The sequence below is a fragment of the Pinus tabuliformis genome, chromosome 4_2, assembly GCF_031772625.1.
Source record: "Pinus tabuliformis cultivar Carrire ecotype Pingquan chromosome 4_2, CPIR1, whole genome shotgun sequence".
In the NCBI taxonomy this organism is placed as follows: domain Eukaryota; kingdom Viridiplantae; phylum Streptophyta; class Pinopsida; order Pinales; family Pinaceae; genus Pinus; species Pinus tabuliformis.
Genome location: NC_142304.1, coordinates 977,254,791 through 977,268,660, shown reverse-complemented (window position 1 = coordinate 977,268,660; position 13,870 = coordinate 977,254,791). Strand labels below are relative to the sequence as shown.

The 13,870-nt window shown below is 40.7% G+C and overlaps 1 protein-coding gene across 1 annotated transcript; it reads left to right on the top strand.

The window, feature by feature from the left end:
- Positions 1-604: 604 nt before the first annotated feature.
- LOC149172917 (chaperone protein dnaJ 11, chloroplastic-like) lies at positions 605-1,702 on the top strand. Its single transcript, XM_089427825.1, has one exon. The coding sequence runs from the start codon at positions 874-876 to the stop codon at positions 1,405-1,407; it is 534 nt and encodes a 177-aa protein (XP_089283951.1). The 5' UTR covers positions 605-873; the 3' UTR covers positions 1,408-1,702.
- Positions 1,703-13,870: the final 12,168 nt, after the last annotated feature.

Below are 13,870 nucleotides of genomic sequence, written 5' to 3'. Positions count from 1 at the left end.
GCTCAAAACTTTGTACCTTGGTTTTACTCGTAAGAGAATGCATGGAAGTCAAGCACCAGAACCTTAGTTTCCTCTTTTTTGTTGGTGAGAAAGAATGAATACACGATACTAATTTCCCTCTGCTCTCTTTAAAAAGTCATACATGTGATTTTATTAAAACAAATCTTGAAGTCTTAAGGTGATGTAAGTATTACAAGTGCTCACGTTTAGCTATATTGCTTTCTTGAGTCTACAAATGGACAAATAGGGTTTGCTTTTTCTTAAGGGGCACACAAAGGTGACCCTAGTGTTTATGATTCAGCCAACGTAAGGCATAATCTAGTCACATCTTCTTTCCCTTCCTCCTTGACTTCATGAAATCTTGAATTTATTGGTTACCTTGGGAAATGATAGACTGGTCAGAGATCCCCTCCCTTCTTGACTCACATAGCTGGTTGCCTCAAATACCCTACCAAAAACCCCTTGACTGTTTAGCGTCTAAAAAGATCCAATTGAGGTAGATAGAGATCCAGCAAGCTATGGTTCTAGAAGCCAGGTTAGACACGCAACCTCTAACCTAACTCCACCGGTGTCATGGCCCCACTTTGTTGGAAAAAGCTCTCCAATCTGTAAAACGTGCATTCATGTTAGCCCACATATTTTCCTGCCCACCCACCATTCTTCGTCTTTTTCTCTGCACCTCACCTGCCTTCTTTTGTAACTATAATTAAATTGTCTTTATATTTCTCCTACTGAAATCGCTCTGTAATTCCTCATTGTTTACTGATGGTTTTTGTGTTCGACCATCCATCACTCGTTTGGCCATAGTTTGTTCAAGCGATTATTCCGTTCATCCTATCCCTGTTTTCAGAGAAGAAAATTTATATACCAGTAATGGCTATTTCTCTTGTATTTTCATCCAGTGTTTTCTTATCCAAAGAATGGACCAGCACTGGTCATATGGGCTTCCAGACACCGCCTCAGGGATCGATTCCTAGGGTTACAATTGTTGGATTTCGTCGGTGTTTCAAGGTGAGAGCAGCACAGGTTTCTGCGAGCGCAGAAGCGATTTCGGGGCTCGGTCACATGGAAACGCAGAATTTGTATAAGATTCTGGGAGTCAGCCAAAGCGCCACGGTCAAGGACATCAAATGGGCTTACAGAAAACTGGCGAGGGAGTTCCATCCAGATCACGCGGCTTCTCCACAGGCGAAAATCCAAAATACCCAGATTTTTCTGCGGATACACGACGCGTATGTGACTCTGTCAGATCCACATGACCGCGTGCAATATGACCGCCAGGTTTCCCCTCAAGTGCGGGGCTTCGCTGGACAGACGTGGAAAAGTGGGTCCTACCAGCGGGCGCCTACCTACAAATCTTGGTGTGGTCACGTGGGGCAGAATTGGGAAACGGATCAATGTTGGTGACTGGGTAATATAAATATATGATACAGCTATAGGGTTATATTTATTCTTTTGATTTTTTTCCAACATTATTATTTTAGGTCGGGGTGTGGTTTACTACTGGGTGTTTACCCTCGTTACCTTAGGTTTTTCCCATTTTAGGTTTTTATTTTTTTAAGTCTTTTTAAAAAGTTATTTAGAAATGGGGTTGGTAGTTAGGTTTTGGGTGGATATATTCATCTATAAGTGGGATCAATTTCAAGAGCAAATCTTTATTTGTTCAACTTTTTAGATTTCGAATGACTCCATTATGAGAGAAGACGAGAGAAGACGAGTTACAGATGTTTTCTTCCATAGTGTTTATCATGGAAATGACTTCAATCTTTATCAATTTTGTCTTTTTTTCCTTGAAGAGAGATGCAAATTTCGGGATTACAGTGGTCATCTCAACCAAGAGAGTCAAGTTTTCAAATAAGCTTGATAACTTCATCAAGCAGCGTAAATGGATTTGAAGTTCAATAACCCATTTTGAGTTCCAAAAGAAAAGCTATCAATTATAAGTTGTTGGGGTGTTTATGGGTGTATGGCTAAATCACAGTTTCTCAGATTCATGGATTCAAAGATGGTGGACTCCCCACCAGAAAGGTGACCTTCAGTTTTATTTATATGACAAGGGTCTTTTCTAATAATGAGAAAAGAAGAGTTACAAGTGCTTCTTCCATAGCTTTTGTCATGGTAATGACTTCAACATTTATCAATGTTGCCCTCTTTTTCTTGAAGAGAGATGCAATCTTTGGGATTACAATGGTCACCTCAGCCAACAGAGTCATGTTTTCAAACAAGCTTGATATCTTCATCAAGACGCTGGAAGGGATTTGTAGCTCAAAATCCCATTTTGAGTTCTAAAGGAAAAGTTATCACTTGTATATTGTTGTGAAGATTATGGGGACGTGGCCATATCATAGCTCCTTAGATTCATGGATTCAGAGATAATGGACTCCCCACCAGAAAGGTGAACTTCAGTTCAGTTTCATTATAAGGGTCTTTTCTAATTTTCAGTTCCAATTTTAGGGAAGATAAAGACTTTGTGTTTCAGAACATGCATCATTGGATTTTACTCAAGTCAATGTACTGTCAACTTGGATCCAAAGGAAGATGTGCCTTTAATGATATCAGTATGGGTTAAGCTTCCCTAGCTTCCCTTAAATCTTTGGGATGGGCAAATGCTCAAAGCAATTAAGAACAAAATGGGGAGAAACACAAGGTAGAGCCGAAGTCAAAGATCTGTGCATGTGCTCAAATGTATGCAGAGTAAAATTAGAATCTCAAGTGCAACTTACAAATCAATAATTGATGTCATCTGCAAAACTTGGATTGTCAGCAATGTCCCTTCAAATGTAATAGTTGTCATGAATAAAGACATGTTGTCAAATATCACCCCTTTCCTAGAGATAGGTGGACAAATTCTATGAACTTTCCAAGCTCTATGGAAAGATGTAGCCGCAAATTTCCCCATGACCTAAACACAAAGTTGTTCCTACATTCAACAAAAAAGATTCCAAGCTTTGAAAAATCCTGGGAAAAAAAAAAAAAAAATATTATGACGAGACTAAAGGAAATATTTAGAATCAAGAGGAAAATGAGTAATTCAAGGTAAAGGATTTGGAACTAAGGAGGAGATTTGTTGGGCACGGGATCCACCAAGGGAAGTTTTGGGGCTTAGAGCCTAGATTTTGATTAAAAATTGTAATTCCAATGTAAAGACTCTACATTTTGTGGGTGCGGAGGGCGTAGTTTGTAAAAGAGTCATAGGGTTGTCCACCCTGAGTTTGTTATTGTAATGTCCATTATAGAGATCTACCCATGGTCCATGAACCATGGGATTGTATAAATAGAGCGAGGCTCTAAGTAGTTAAGAGACGAATTGATAAGAAAAGATGAACATATGGTGTATGTGAGATAGATCTGTGGAGCAAAGTCTAGCTTTGGGTTGTAGAGTAGGAGAAGGCTCTGCAGCTGAATGTGCAGAGGCCTAGTAGTCCGCAGCTGAGTGTGCAGACAGTCGAGTCTATAACAATTGGAAGTATTAATAAAGAGAAGTTTCCTATCATTTCTGTGTATTTATTTCCTATTTTATGCATCTGTTATCTTGGGTATGAAATTCACTTCTAATACTTATATGATGCGCGAATGTGTATAATTGTATTGATTAAGTGAATGCAAGATAAAATATCTGTTTACGCGAAGTTAACTAAGATCTGTTAAGAAGATAAGTAAGATACGCAGTGTAGTTTGGGGAAATAGTGCATTTCGCTGCCCTAGTAGCGTGAAAGCATCTCAGCCCCTGGTTAGGGTTGCGTGAAAGACGATTATAACAAATCGTGAAGGTATTGAAGGTTAGAACAGTGCGTGAAACGACCTATGCGAAGACAGATCTAGTTGGACTAAATCGACATCTCAGACATCTCAAGGGTGCGGAAACTTGGTTCCAGCATCCCCCCATACTGCTTCGGGTGAGACTTCAATTCGCGCTCCACGTGCTGATACCAAAAAGGCTAGTGGTGTATGGATTTGTTTGGCTAAATAACTCTGAACTTGGGCCAGGCCCCCATAAGCCAACAAATGTTTCCATTTTCGGGACCGGAATCTGCATAGAGATGTTTGATGTCGTATCATTGGAATCCCACTAAGAAGGAAATTGAAGGCTAGTTGGGCAAAAGAATTCACGAGTTCACAGCATAGGAGAACAGGAACCCGCGACTGTCAAAAGAAGAGTGGTTAGACTGCTACCTGTACACGGAGATCCATGAAATCTTCTTCGCGTCCTTCCCTACTGAGTTATACGAGTGGATCACAAAGCTAGCAGATAGCCAAGGAAGGTGGAAACTTAACAGTCCTATTGTGTGGACCCCAGAGTTAGTGTGAAGATTGAAAGCATCGGAGGATAAGATCGCGCGCGCCATTGATCACTAGCTCGATCGGATTATAGGAGGATTCATTACTAAGTTCGCAGTCGACACCTCAATCAGCTATAGCGAGGCAGAGCAACGCTTTCTCAAAGGACCGTGAGGTAAGTACGTAAAGTCTTTAAATACTTGGATTAAAATGTTATTGTGCGAAAAGAGGGTTATGCAGTTACCTTGATGTTCGGGGCTACACGAAGTGGAAAAGCTTATAGGAACGAAGGAAATAAGGGACTAGAAAATAGCCCCTTGATTTCACCTCCACGAGGGGACAAGGAAGAGCTCATGAAGGTCTCTCTGCGAAGTGCGATCCATTTGATAAGGCAAATAATTCCGCGAATACCACCTCCACCCACACTGCCACCAACTTCACCACCATCACCTCCATCTTCACCCGTACCACCTCCACCACCACCGCGATTCAATATGGCAAGCACAATGAAGTTTCTTATGTTCAAAGGTTTGGGAAATGAGGATCCAGACCAATTCTGGTTCGTGGTAAGGGTTGTATGGGAAGCGCAAGGAGTTACAAATGACAATATAAAGAAAGTGACACTAGTTAGTGCCTTGCAGGACCGCGCGCTGACCTGGTATATTAAGCACTCCAATGATAATCCAAATGCAGGAATCGCGAATATCCAAGCAGCGCTAAATAGAGAATTTAGCAGGCCGAAATTTGAAGCATAGTTAATCATTGGATTCAAAGAGATCATGATGCTACTAGGCGAGACTCCTTGGGAGCTAGATCAGAGGCTGAAATGTACGATTCACAAAGCTAATATGAATATGACGGATGGAAAACATCGCGAGTGGTTTGTAGCTTTGCTAATGCCACATTTAAGGAGTGTGTTATTGCAGCAGAAGATAACGACTTAGGCGAAGGCCTTAGAGATTGCTATGAGGCTACATGAGACCCCGATGCAGGATCCTAACTTAGGAGTTCAACAGATCCACACGCAGCTGAAGAACTTATGCATTGAGATGTAGAGTCTGAAACAGGACAGGACAGCTTGACCAGAAGTGCGCGAAGAGGTATGGTGTGTAAAATGCAAGGGTCAGGGTCATGACAAGGACCACTGCCCGGTTTTCACAAATTACCTTGCAAGAGGAGGACCGATGCCTTTAAGGCCGGAGGCGCAAGCAAGACCTAGCGCGGTGCCTGCTTTGTGGTGCATGATTTGTCAAATAGCTAGAAAACATGCCACGGACAATTGTCACTTGTTACAGAAGTATACACAAAATTCGCAACAGTTGTTCTGCAACTTTTGTAGGTCAATGGGACATGATGAGCGCACTTGCAGAAGCTATGAGTTGATGATGGATAGAACTCCCACCTACAGAGTTCAGGCCGAAACGCGGCCCCTTGACCAAAATGCAGGAATGGCACGAACAGGATTTCAAGGGCGCGGACGAGGCTGAGGCAGAGGAGGACCTGGAAGAGGTCGTGGATAGTTGATATGCTACAATTGCGGAGGGCCAGGACATTATGCCCGCGATTGCATGAATCCAACGTGCCCGTCGTGTTTGTATTGCACCTTGTTTGATCATGAGACAGAAGATTGTCCTACACTGATAGCTAGGATACGCGACAAAGGAGCGCTACCACCTCCCCCGACTCAGAACCTGCAGATGATGAGGTCTGAGCCACACGAGGAAGATCCAAATGTGAACATTGTGCTCTGAAGTGGAATCACGACAGGAGATGACAAAGGAAAACAACTAGAAGATAGTACTTGGGTTCACAAAGCTCCAACAAAAGAAGTAGAGTTTGATTTGGAGCACACTCAGGAAACCTTCATGGAGACTAAGAAGAGCTTCACTGATGCCTCCACTTCAGGAAGCAAAGATAAACCGAAGCCGAAGATGAACCCATCTATGCTCACAACATTCCTGGAAACATGTATGAAGCTACTGCGCGACAGTAAGGTGGTGAAAGGGTTACAAGAACTCATTAACAGATGCGTTGGGACCGCGCGTAGTCAGGAAGATCGGAAAACATAAAACATGGATGGGAAGAGAAATGAGACTTACCGTGCAGATCAAAGAATATGAGAGGGATCAAGTCATCCTGGATTTAGGATCGGATGTGAATATGAGAGGGATCAAGTCATCCTGGATTTAGGATTTAGGATCAGATGTGTACCAAGGTTAGGGAGCATAGACGACTACTGGTATTTGGAGAAGGCATAAGCATGGCGCAAGCAGCAGACACAGAGAGCACGGTGATTGTTGGCAGATTCAGAGGCCATAAATATTCCACTCTAAGGCTAAAGAGGTGGACGATGGAAATTTGGGGACACATCCTAGAACAATTGTCGGTAGTCCTCACCATGACGAGAGGATGGTTTTCCCTCATTTTCACAAACCCCGACCAAGCGAATTGGGTACTCTCCAAGTTTTGGCACATTGAGATGACCCGAGTCCTACTAAAACGATGGTCGCCACTATTTGACCCTGACAAAGAGAAATTTGACAAAGAGAAATTTGGGGTGGGCCCAACATGGGTTAAACTACCAGGATTACGTCTTCAATTCTGGTCGGAGGATGTATTCAGGTGTATTGGGGACAATTTGGGGGTATACTTAGATCATAACAAATCCTACATTGAATTTGGAAACATCGCTATAGCCAGAATATTGGTACACTTGGACACCAGAGAAGGAATCATGGAAAGTCTTTGTTTGCAATATTGTGGTTTCATCATATGGTAGATCTTGGATTATGAGGGGGTTCCATTCCGGTGCAGGTGATGCCATTAAGTTGGCCATTTATACAAAGACTACCCACTGATCACATCTGCAAACATTGATTCTTCCAAGAGATAAGGACTACGGGCACGCAAACTCAAACAGACATTAGATTGACCCCTGCACCAAATGCATCAACAAAACCCTCGAGGTGACAGAGGGACACTGGGAAGACTCCTCAGCAACCGGTTTCTCGAACTCCTTCAGCAAGGGTCATAAGATATCACTCCTCTGGAGCTAGTTTGATTCCGGGTATTTCACTCTCATCCTCTCCTCCCATATCATGTCATGTTTTTAACTCAGTATATGCCAATTTATAGCTTGTTGCATCAGGTTCTGGTCTTTCTGCATGCAATTTGAGCCCCATCCCTTGTCCTATTGCATCGCCCCCCCTACCAACCTGGCAATTGATCCTACCACTATGGAGGGTGCCCTCTCCTCTGATATTATAAGGGATGAATCATCGGGTAACAACTCACATCATAGATATAATATCATATCCCTTGCTCACCCCAAGCCTCAATTACCTTTGGCCTGGTTGATGACCCTCTCCCTAAACCTCAGAAAATCCCCAGGGGAAGGCAATCCTACATATCCAAAGCTATCCATCGGGCTGGGATTGAAGTGGAGAATTGCATGCAAACCTCCATCAACTGAGTTCTTCGAGCACAAGGAAACCCTGAATTGGTTACCTCATGAAGTACCTATCCTTCAACTGCAGGGGTTTGGCTAGCCCAGACAAAAAATCGGCCCTAAGGAGACTATTTGAATATGAAAGGTTAGATGTAATATACCTACAAGAGGCATTGGTAGATGGAGAAGAGATCAACACTATTATGACTTCCATCATAATAGGCTAGTCCTTTCATACCCTTGATTTGAGAGGACGATTGGGAGGATGTGCTATTGGCTTCAATAACATAACTATCAAGACTTAAAACATTTTGGGAAGTGAAGGAGTCTTGGGTGCAGACATCATATCTATTTAACTTGACACTCCACTTCGATTGATCAGTATATATGGGCCCTATCACAACCGAGTAGGTTTCTAGGATAAACTGATGGCCTCATCATTTATGAATAAAGACAATATCATCATTGGCAGAGATCTAAAATTCTCATTGGGACATGTTGAATCATGGGGATCACGAGCACAAACTGACCCCCTGATAGACTACTTTGAGAACCTATTGGACTCACATAGTCTCCTGAATATAGACATGCCCAAAATTCAGCCCACTTAACTCAATAGGAGGATCGGGGACGACGCACTAGCCTGAAGACTGGACCAATTTCTCATTAAAGCGTCGTTGGTGGATTGATTCGATAGAATAAGACATTGGGTGGGATCTGGGGGTATATCTGATCATTCCCCAATTTTCTTTGAAGTCATGAACTCAAACTGTAAGCCAAATACTCCTTTCAAATTCAACTCAACATGGCTTGAGGAGACTGAATTACATAATATTGTTAAGGAATCATGGATCCACTGTTGCCAAGATTCCAATACTTCACCGGCCGCAGTCATATCAAACAACTTGTCTCGGATCAAGCACAAGACCATTGTATGGGAAAAAGGAAAAAAGAAAAGAGATGAAGCTACTCTACTGAAGATTGAATCTGAACTTGTTGCGATGGAGGACACTAGCAATTCAGGTTATCAAACCATTGAAAGGAAGAATCAACTTATAAGTTTGGAAGCATAAAAATATTAAACTCTTAAGACAGAAAGAGGAAGCTTGGAGATTAAAGAGCAGATCCATTTGGCTTCAGGAAGGGGATGACAATACTAAATTCTTCCAGTAATGTGCCAGAGGGAGAAAATTAACCAATACTATTTGGAAATTAAGGGATCAAAATGGCAGGGAGGCCAACACATTCATTCATCTTGCGGACATGGGCATTAGACACTTATCCCAATTTTTCAGAGCTCCACGAGAAGCAACTATAGCAGAATTGCTCCACATTGTCAGGACAATGCCTCATTTTGTGAATGAGGATGATGTGGAGAAATTGAACAATCTAGTCACACTAGGGGAAATTGAAGCTATGCTGAAGTGGTTCAAAAAAGGCCAAAGCCTTGGACCAGATGGATGGCCCATTGAATTTTATCTTACCTTTTTTGATTTTATTGGTAAGGACCTCCTACTGGCAATTGAGGAATGAAGACTGTCTAGGAAGATGTACGATGGATTTAAATCTACATTTATAACCCTCGTCCCCAAGGCTAATAATCCCAAGATATTTGATGACTACCATCCTATATCCTTATGCAACTGCATATACAAAATCATAGAAAACTGCATCAAGCCCATCTTATCCATGCATATATCCAAGGAACAATTTGCTTTCCTCAATCATAGACAAATCCATGAAGCCATTGGTACTACTCAAGAAGGCCTACACTCTATTAAACTCAAGAACCTTAAAAGCATCATTCTTAAAATTGACCTCTCAAAAGCCTTTGACAGAGCATGTTGGACATACCTTCAACTTATTCTAACCCACATTGGCTTTCCTCACTCTTTCATAAATTGGATCATGTGTTGCTTCACTTCTGCATCCTATAACATTCTTATCAATGGGGTTGCATCCAATTTTTTCCATGCCGAGAGAGGCCTTAGACAAGGGTGTCCATTATTACCCCTTCTCTTCCTCCTCATCATAGAAGGATTAAGTATGCTCATATCCATTTCCTGATCATCCAGGTCATTATGTGGAGTCACGTTGAGTCATCCATTTATTTGTTGATGATGTACTAATATTCTTATATGGATCCATTTGGGACACAACTTGCTTCAAGCATATTATGTCCCTATTTTGTAAAGCTACATGAATGATGCCTAATTTCATCAAATCCACCATTATGCCTGTAAGTTGTTGTCTCAATGAACAAAGATATGCTCTTAACAATTTCAATTTACACGACTTAAGAGGGCCTCAAGTATCTTGGTTTCAGACTCAAACCTAATGATTACTGTTTTGCGTACTGGACTTGGCTCATTGCAAAAATTGAAGGACGCATCAACATTTGGCAATAGAGATGGTTATCTAGAGCTGGCATATTAGTGCTAATCAAATCAATGTTAAAAGCTATACCAGTATACTGGATGGCTCTGGCCTGGATCCCTAAAGGTATCACAACTAGAATACAACCAATCTGCCACAGGTTCTTATGGAGAGGGAAGCAAGGTGGCAAGACTTTTGCTTGGGTGAAATGGGAGAGAATAGGAAAGCCCAAAAAATGGGGTGGCTGGGGCATTAAGGATTTAAATAAATTTGCAATGGCTCTTGCAGCAAAATTGGGTTGGCAGATATTAACATCCGACAACTTATGGAAAGAAGTTGTTTATCACAAATATATATACCCTCTAACCACTCTGGAATGAATTTGCAACCCGATCAGGGGCAGGTCTAGTTCCTCCATCATCTGGAGAGCTATAACACAATCCATTTCAGTCATAAAAAGAGGATTGGCTTGGCGTATTGGTATTGGTGAAGTAGTATGCATAGGAAAAGATGCATGGTCAGACTGTGGGAACGCGCACATACTATCGCTGGAGCTCAGGCAGAGTCTCGAAGCTGCAGGTATTACACAACTCTCTCAGATTGCAGATGAGGAAAACTCTACATGGCTCTCACAGGCTTGGAAATCAGCCCAGGACCTCATGATTCCAGACATCTGGAGAAATGAATGGATCAGATATATTGGAGCACTAGAAGAGTCACATGTCAGAATAACAGACCGAGAGGATGAAATCATATGGGCTGCCTCTCCTCGAGGACGCTACACACCCAAAGATGGATATACCTTCCTTATAACGGAACAGGAACCTGTTGTTGCCGAATGGTGGTGGCGACCCCTCTGGAAACTCAAGGCACCTCCTAAATCTCGAATGTTCATGTGGTGCCTATTATCAAATAAAGTACCTACTGATGATAACCTCAATTGTCAATCTATACACGACCCTTCATGATGCAGTCTCTGCAAGGAACATGTTGAAGACATTGACCATCTCTTCCTACTATGCCCTTCAATTAAACAGGTTTGGAATCAAATTTATATTTCCCTTGACATCACCATCAGATGGCATGGGGTTCAACTCACCTTAGCTTGGCATACTTGGTGGAACTATGCATCATCACAAAAAATCTGCAACCTCCCCCTCCTAGTCCGTTGGGGTATCTGGCTGGCACGAAACATAATCATATTCCAGGACTCCCACATTCAATGGAACTCCATATGCAACAATATTGAAGCACTATATCAGTTGATCCCTAAGGAACAACCTAAGAAATAGCCCCATACCATAACACCAAAAGCTATAGATAGATCATTTCCATGGACTTAGTTTGATGTATCTGCCTAAGAAGACAGTTGTGGAGGAGCTGCAATCCTATACATCTCGGGCAGACATTATTACAAGCTCAAAATGGGATTAGGACAGGATACAAACAACTATCCAGAATTAAATAGCCTAAGACACCTACTCATATTTGCACTTGAGAAACATTGCAACATGATTCAGATTTTTGGGGACTAAAAAATTGTCATCAATTGGATCAACTCTACATCTCATTGTCATGTGCACACACTCAGGGGATTACTGTATGAGGTTACTACTCTAAAATGAAATTTTGATTTTATTGTCTACTCGCACATTTATAGGGAAAGGAACCATATTTCTTACTGCCTTTCCAAGGAAGCCACGCAGGAACCCAGGGGTCAGTGGATAATACAAGAACAAAAGATCAGGAACTGTACCATTTCTATCACAGGCCTTTTATTGAGCATACAGGAGAAGAAAAGCCGAATGATCAGACCACATGATCCTTCGGCTGATTTTGATAGCTTCATATGACTGATATTATGCTTTGCATGTTTATATATTCTAGCACTTTTTTATGTATATATTTATGGACATTTTTTGTATGAACTATGAACTGACACTGGATAGATGACTCGGTCCATCTCTGATATACGCATAACTCTTTATGCAGCTGATACAACATGTAATTTTCAACATTGATAATGGAAATTCCGATTTTTTTCTTGGGAAGAAAAGAACAAACTCTCATGATCTCCACAATGAAACATGGCATTCAACAATTCCTAAAACTATATGGGTCAAAGGAACTTGTCATCTTTGTGACATTAAGAGGGTTGAAGATGAAGAACAATTTCTCTTAAAATGTCCTACATACACCCATATTAAATCACAATTTCAAAATATTGGTTAAAATATTAACTTTCCTAACCTACATACACCCATATTAAATGACAATTTCAAAATATTTGTTAAAATATTAACTTATCTAACCTTTTAACTCATCAAAACAATGGTGATTTAGGGATGCTTCTGTTAAATATTTTCGAGTATAAAAATAAAAATCGCTTATATTTCTAAGGACAAACTAAATTGGGTATAATAAATGTTAACTATTATCATCATTATCAAATTTTGCTTATTTATAACTATGAGGTTTTATATTGCCCCAAGTTAGAACTTGTGCCATTAATGTAATAATGAGCCACTTTTATAAACCATGTTAACTATATCCTTAATTGAGTCGAGAGGCTCATTCTACAGCCCAGTATGATGTGTAACCCTATCCGTCCATCATCAAAGTTGAACTTTCATTCATGTGAGCCAAAATAGAATTTAAAAAAAATCTAAAAAATTAAATAAAATTTTATAGCTATACAAAACATTTAAATAATGTCCACTCATAAAAAAATTGCAAGTGAAGAAATTGGATCCCTCTCGGCTCATGTTAGATCTATATTTAAGATGGATCTATACTGGTTAATAAAACAAAAGAAAGCAGATTTGACATGTTTACATCTTTAGATTACATGTTAAGTGGGTGTGGTATTTGGTCTCATGTATGGAGTTAAGGTTATGTGATATTATATAGAATAAGACTCCAATTGAGGTAGTTAGATAGGTGGTTTTCCTTAAATAACAATGATGGGTGAACTTATACCCAATAAGAATAAACACATTATCCTCAATATAAATTGACCACCAAATTATTAAATAATTTTTTTTTTCGAAATTCAAGGGTTCAAATGCTCAAAACTTTATAACTGGTTTTACTCGTAAGAGAATGCGGGGAAGTTAAGGACTAGAACCTTAGTTTCCTCTCTTTTGTTGGTGAGAAAGAATGAATACACGATACTAATTTCCCTATCTTCTCTCATTAAAAAATCATACATGTGATTTTATTAAAACAAACCTTGAAGTCTTAAGGTGATGTAAGTATTACAAGTGCTCACGTTTAGCTATATTGCTTTCTTGAGTCTACAAGTGGACAAATAGGGTTTGCTTTTTCTTAAGGGGCACACAAAGGTGACCCTAGTGTTTATGATTCAGCCAACGTAAGGCATAATCTAGTCACATCTTCTTTCCCTTCCTCCTTGACTTCATGAAATCTTGAATTTATTGGTTACGTTGGGAAGTGATAGACTGGTCAGAGATCCCCTCCTTCTTGACTCACATAGCTCTGGTGGGCTCAAATACCCTACCAAAAACCCCTTGACTGTTTAGCGTCCAAAAAGATCCAATTGAGGTAGATATAGATCCAGCAAGCTATGGTTCTAGAAGCCAGGTTAGACACGCAACCTCTAACCTAACTCCACCAGTGTCATGGCCCCACTTTGTTGGAAAAAGCTGTCCAATCTGTAAAACGTGCATCCATGTTAGCCCACGTATTTTCCTGCCTACCCACCATTCTTCGTCTTTTTCTCGGCACCTCACCTGCCTTCTTTTGTAA

Bases quoted from the DNA above. Each gene is read 5' to 3' on its own strand.
- LOC149172917 (XM_089427825.1), top strand. From the start codon at position 874: ATGGCTATTTCTCTTGTATTTTCATCCAGTGTTTTCTTATCCAAAGAA.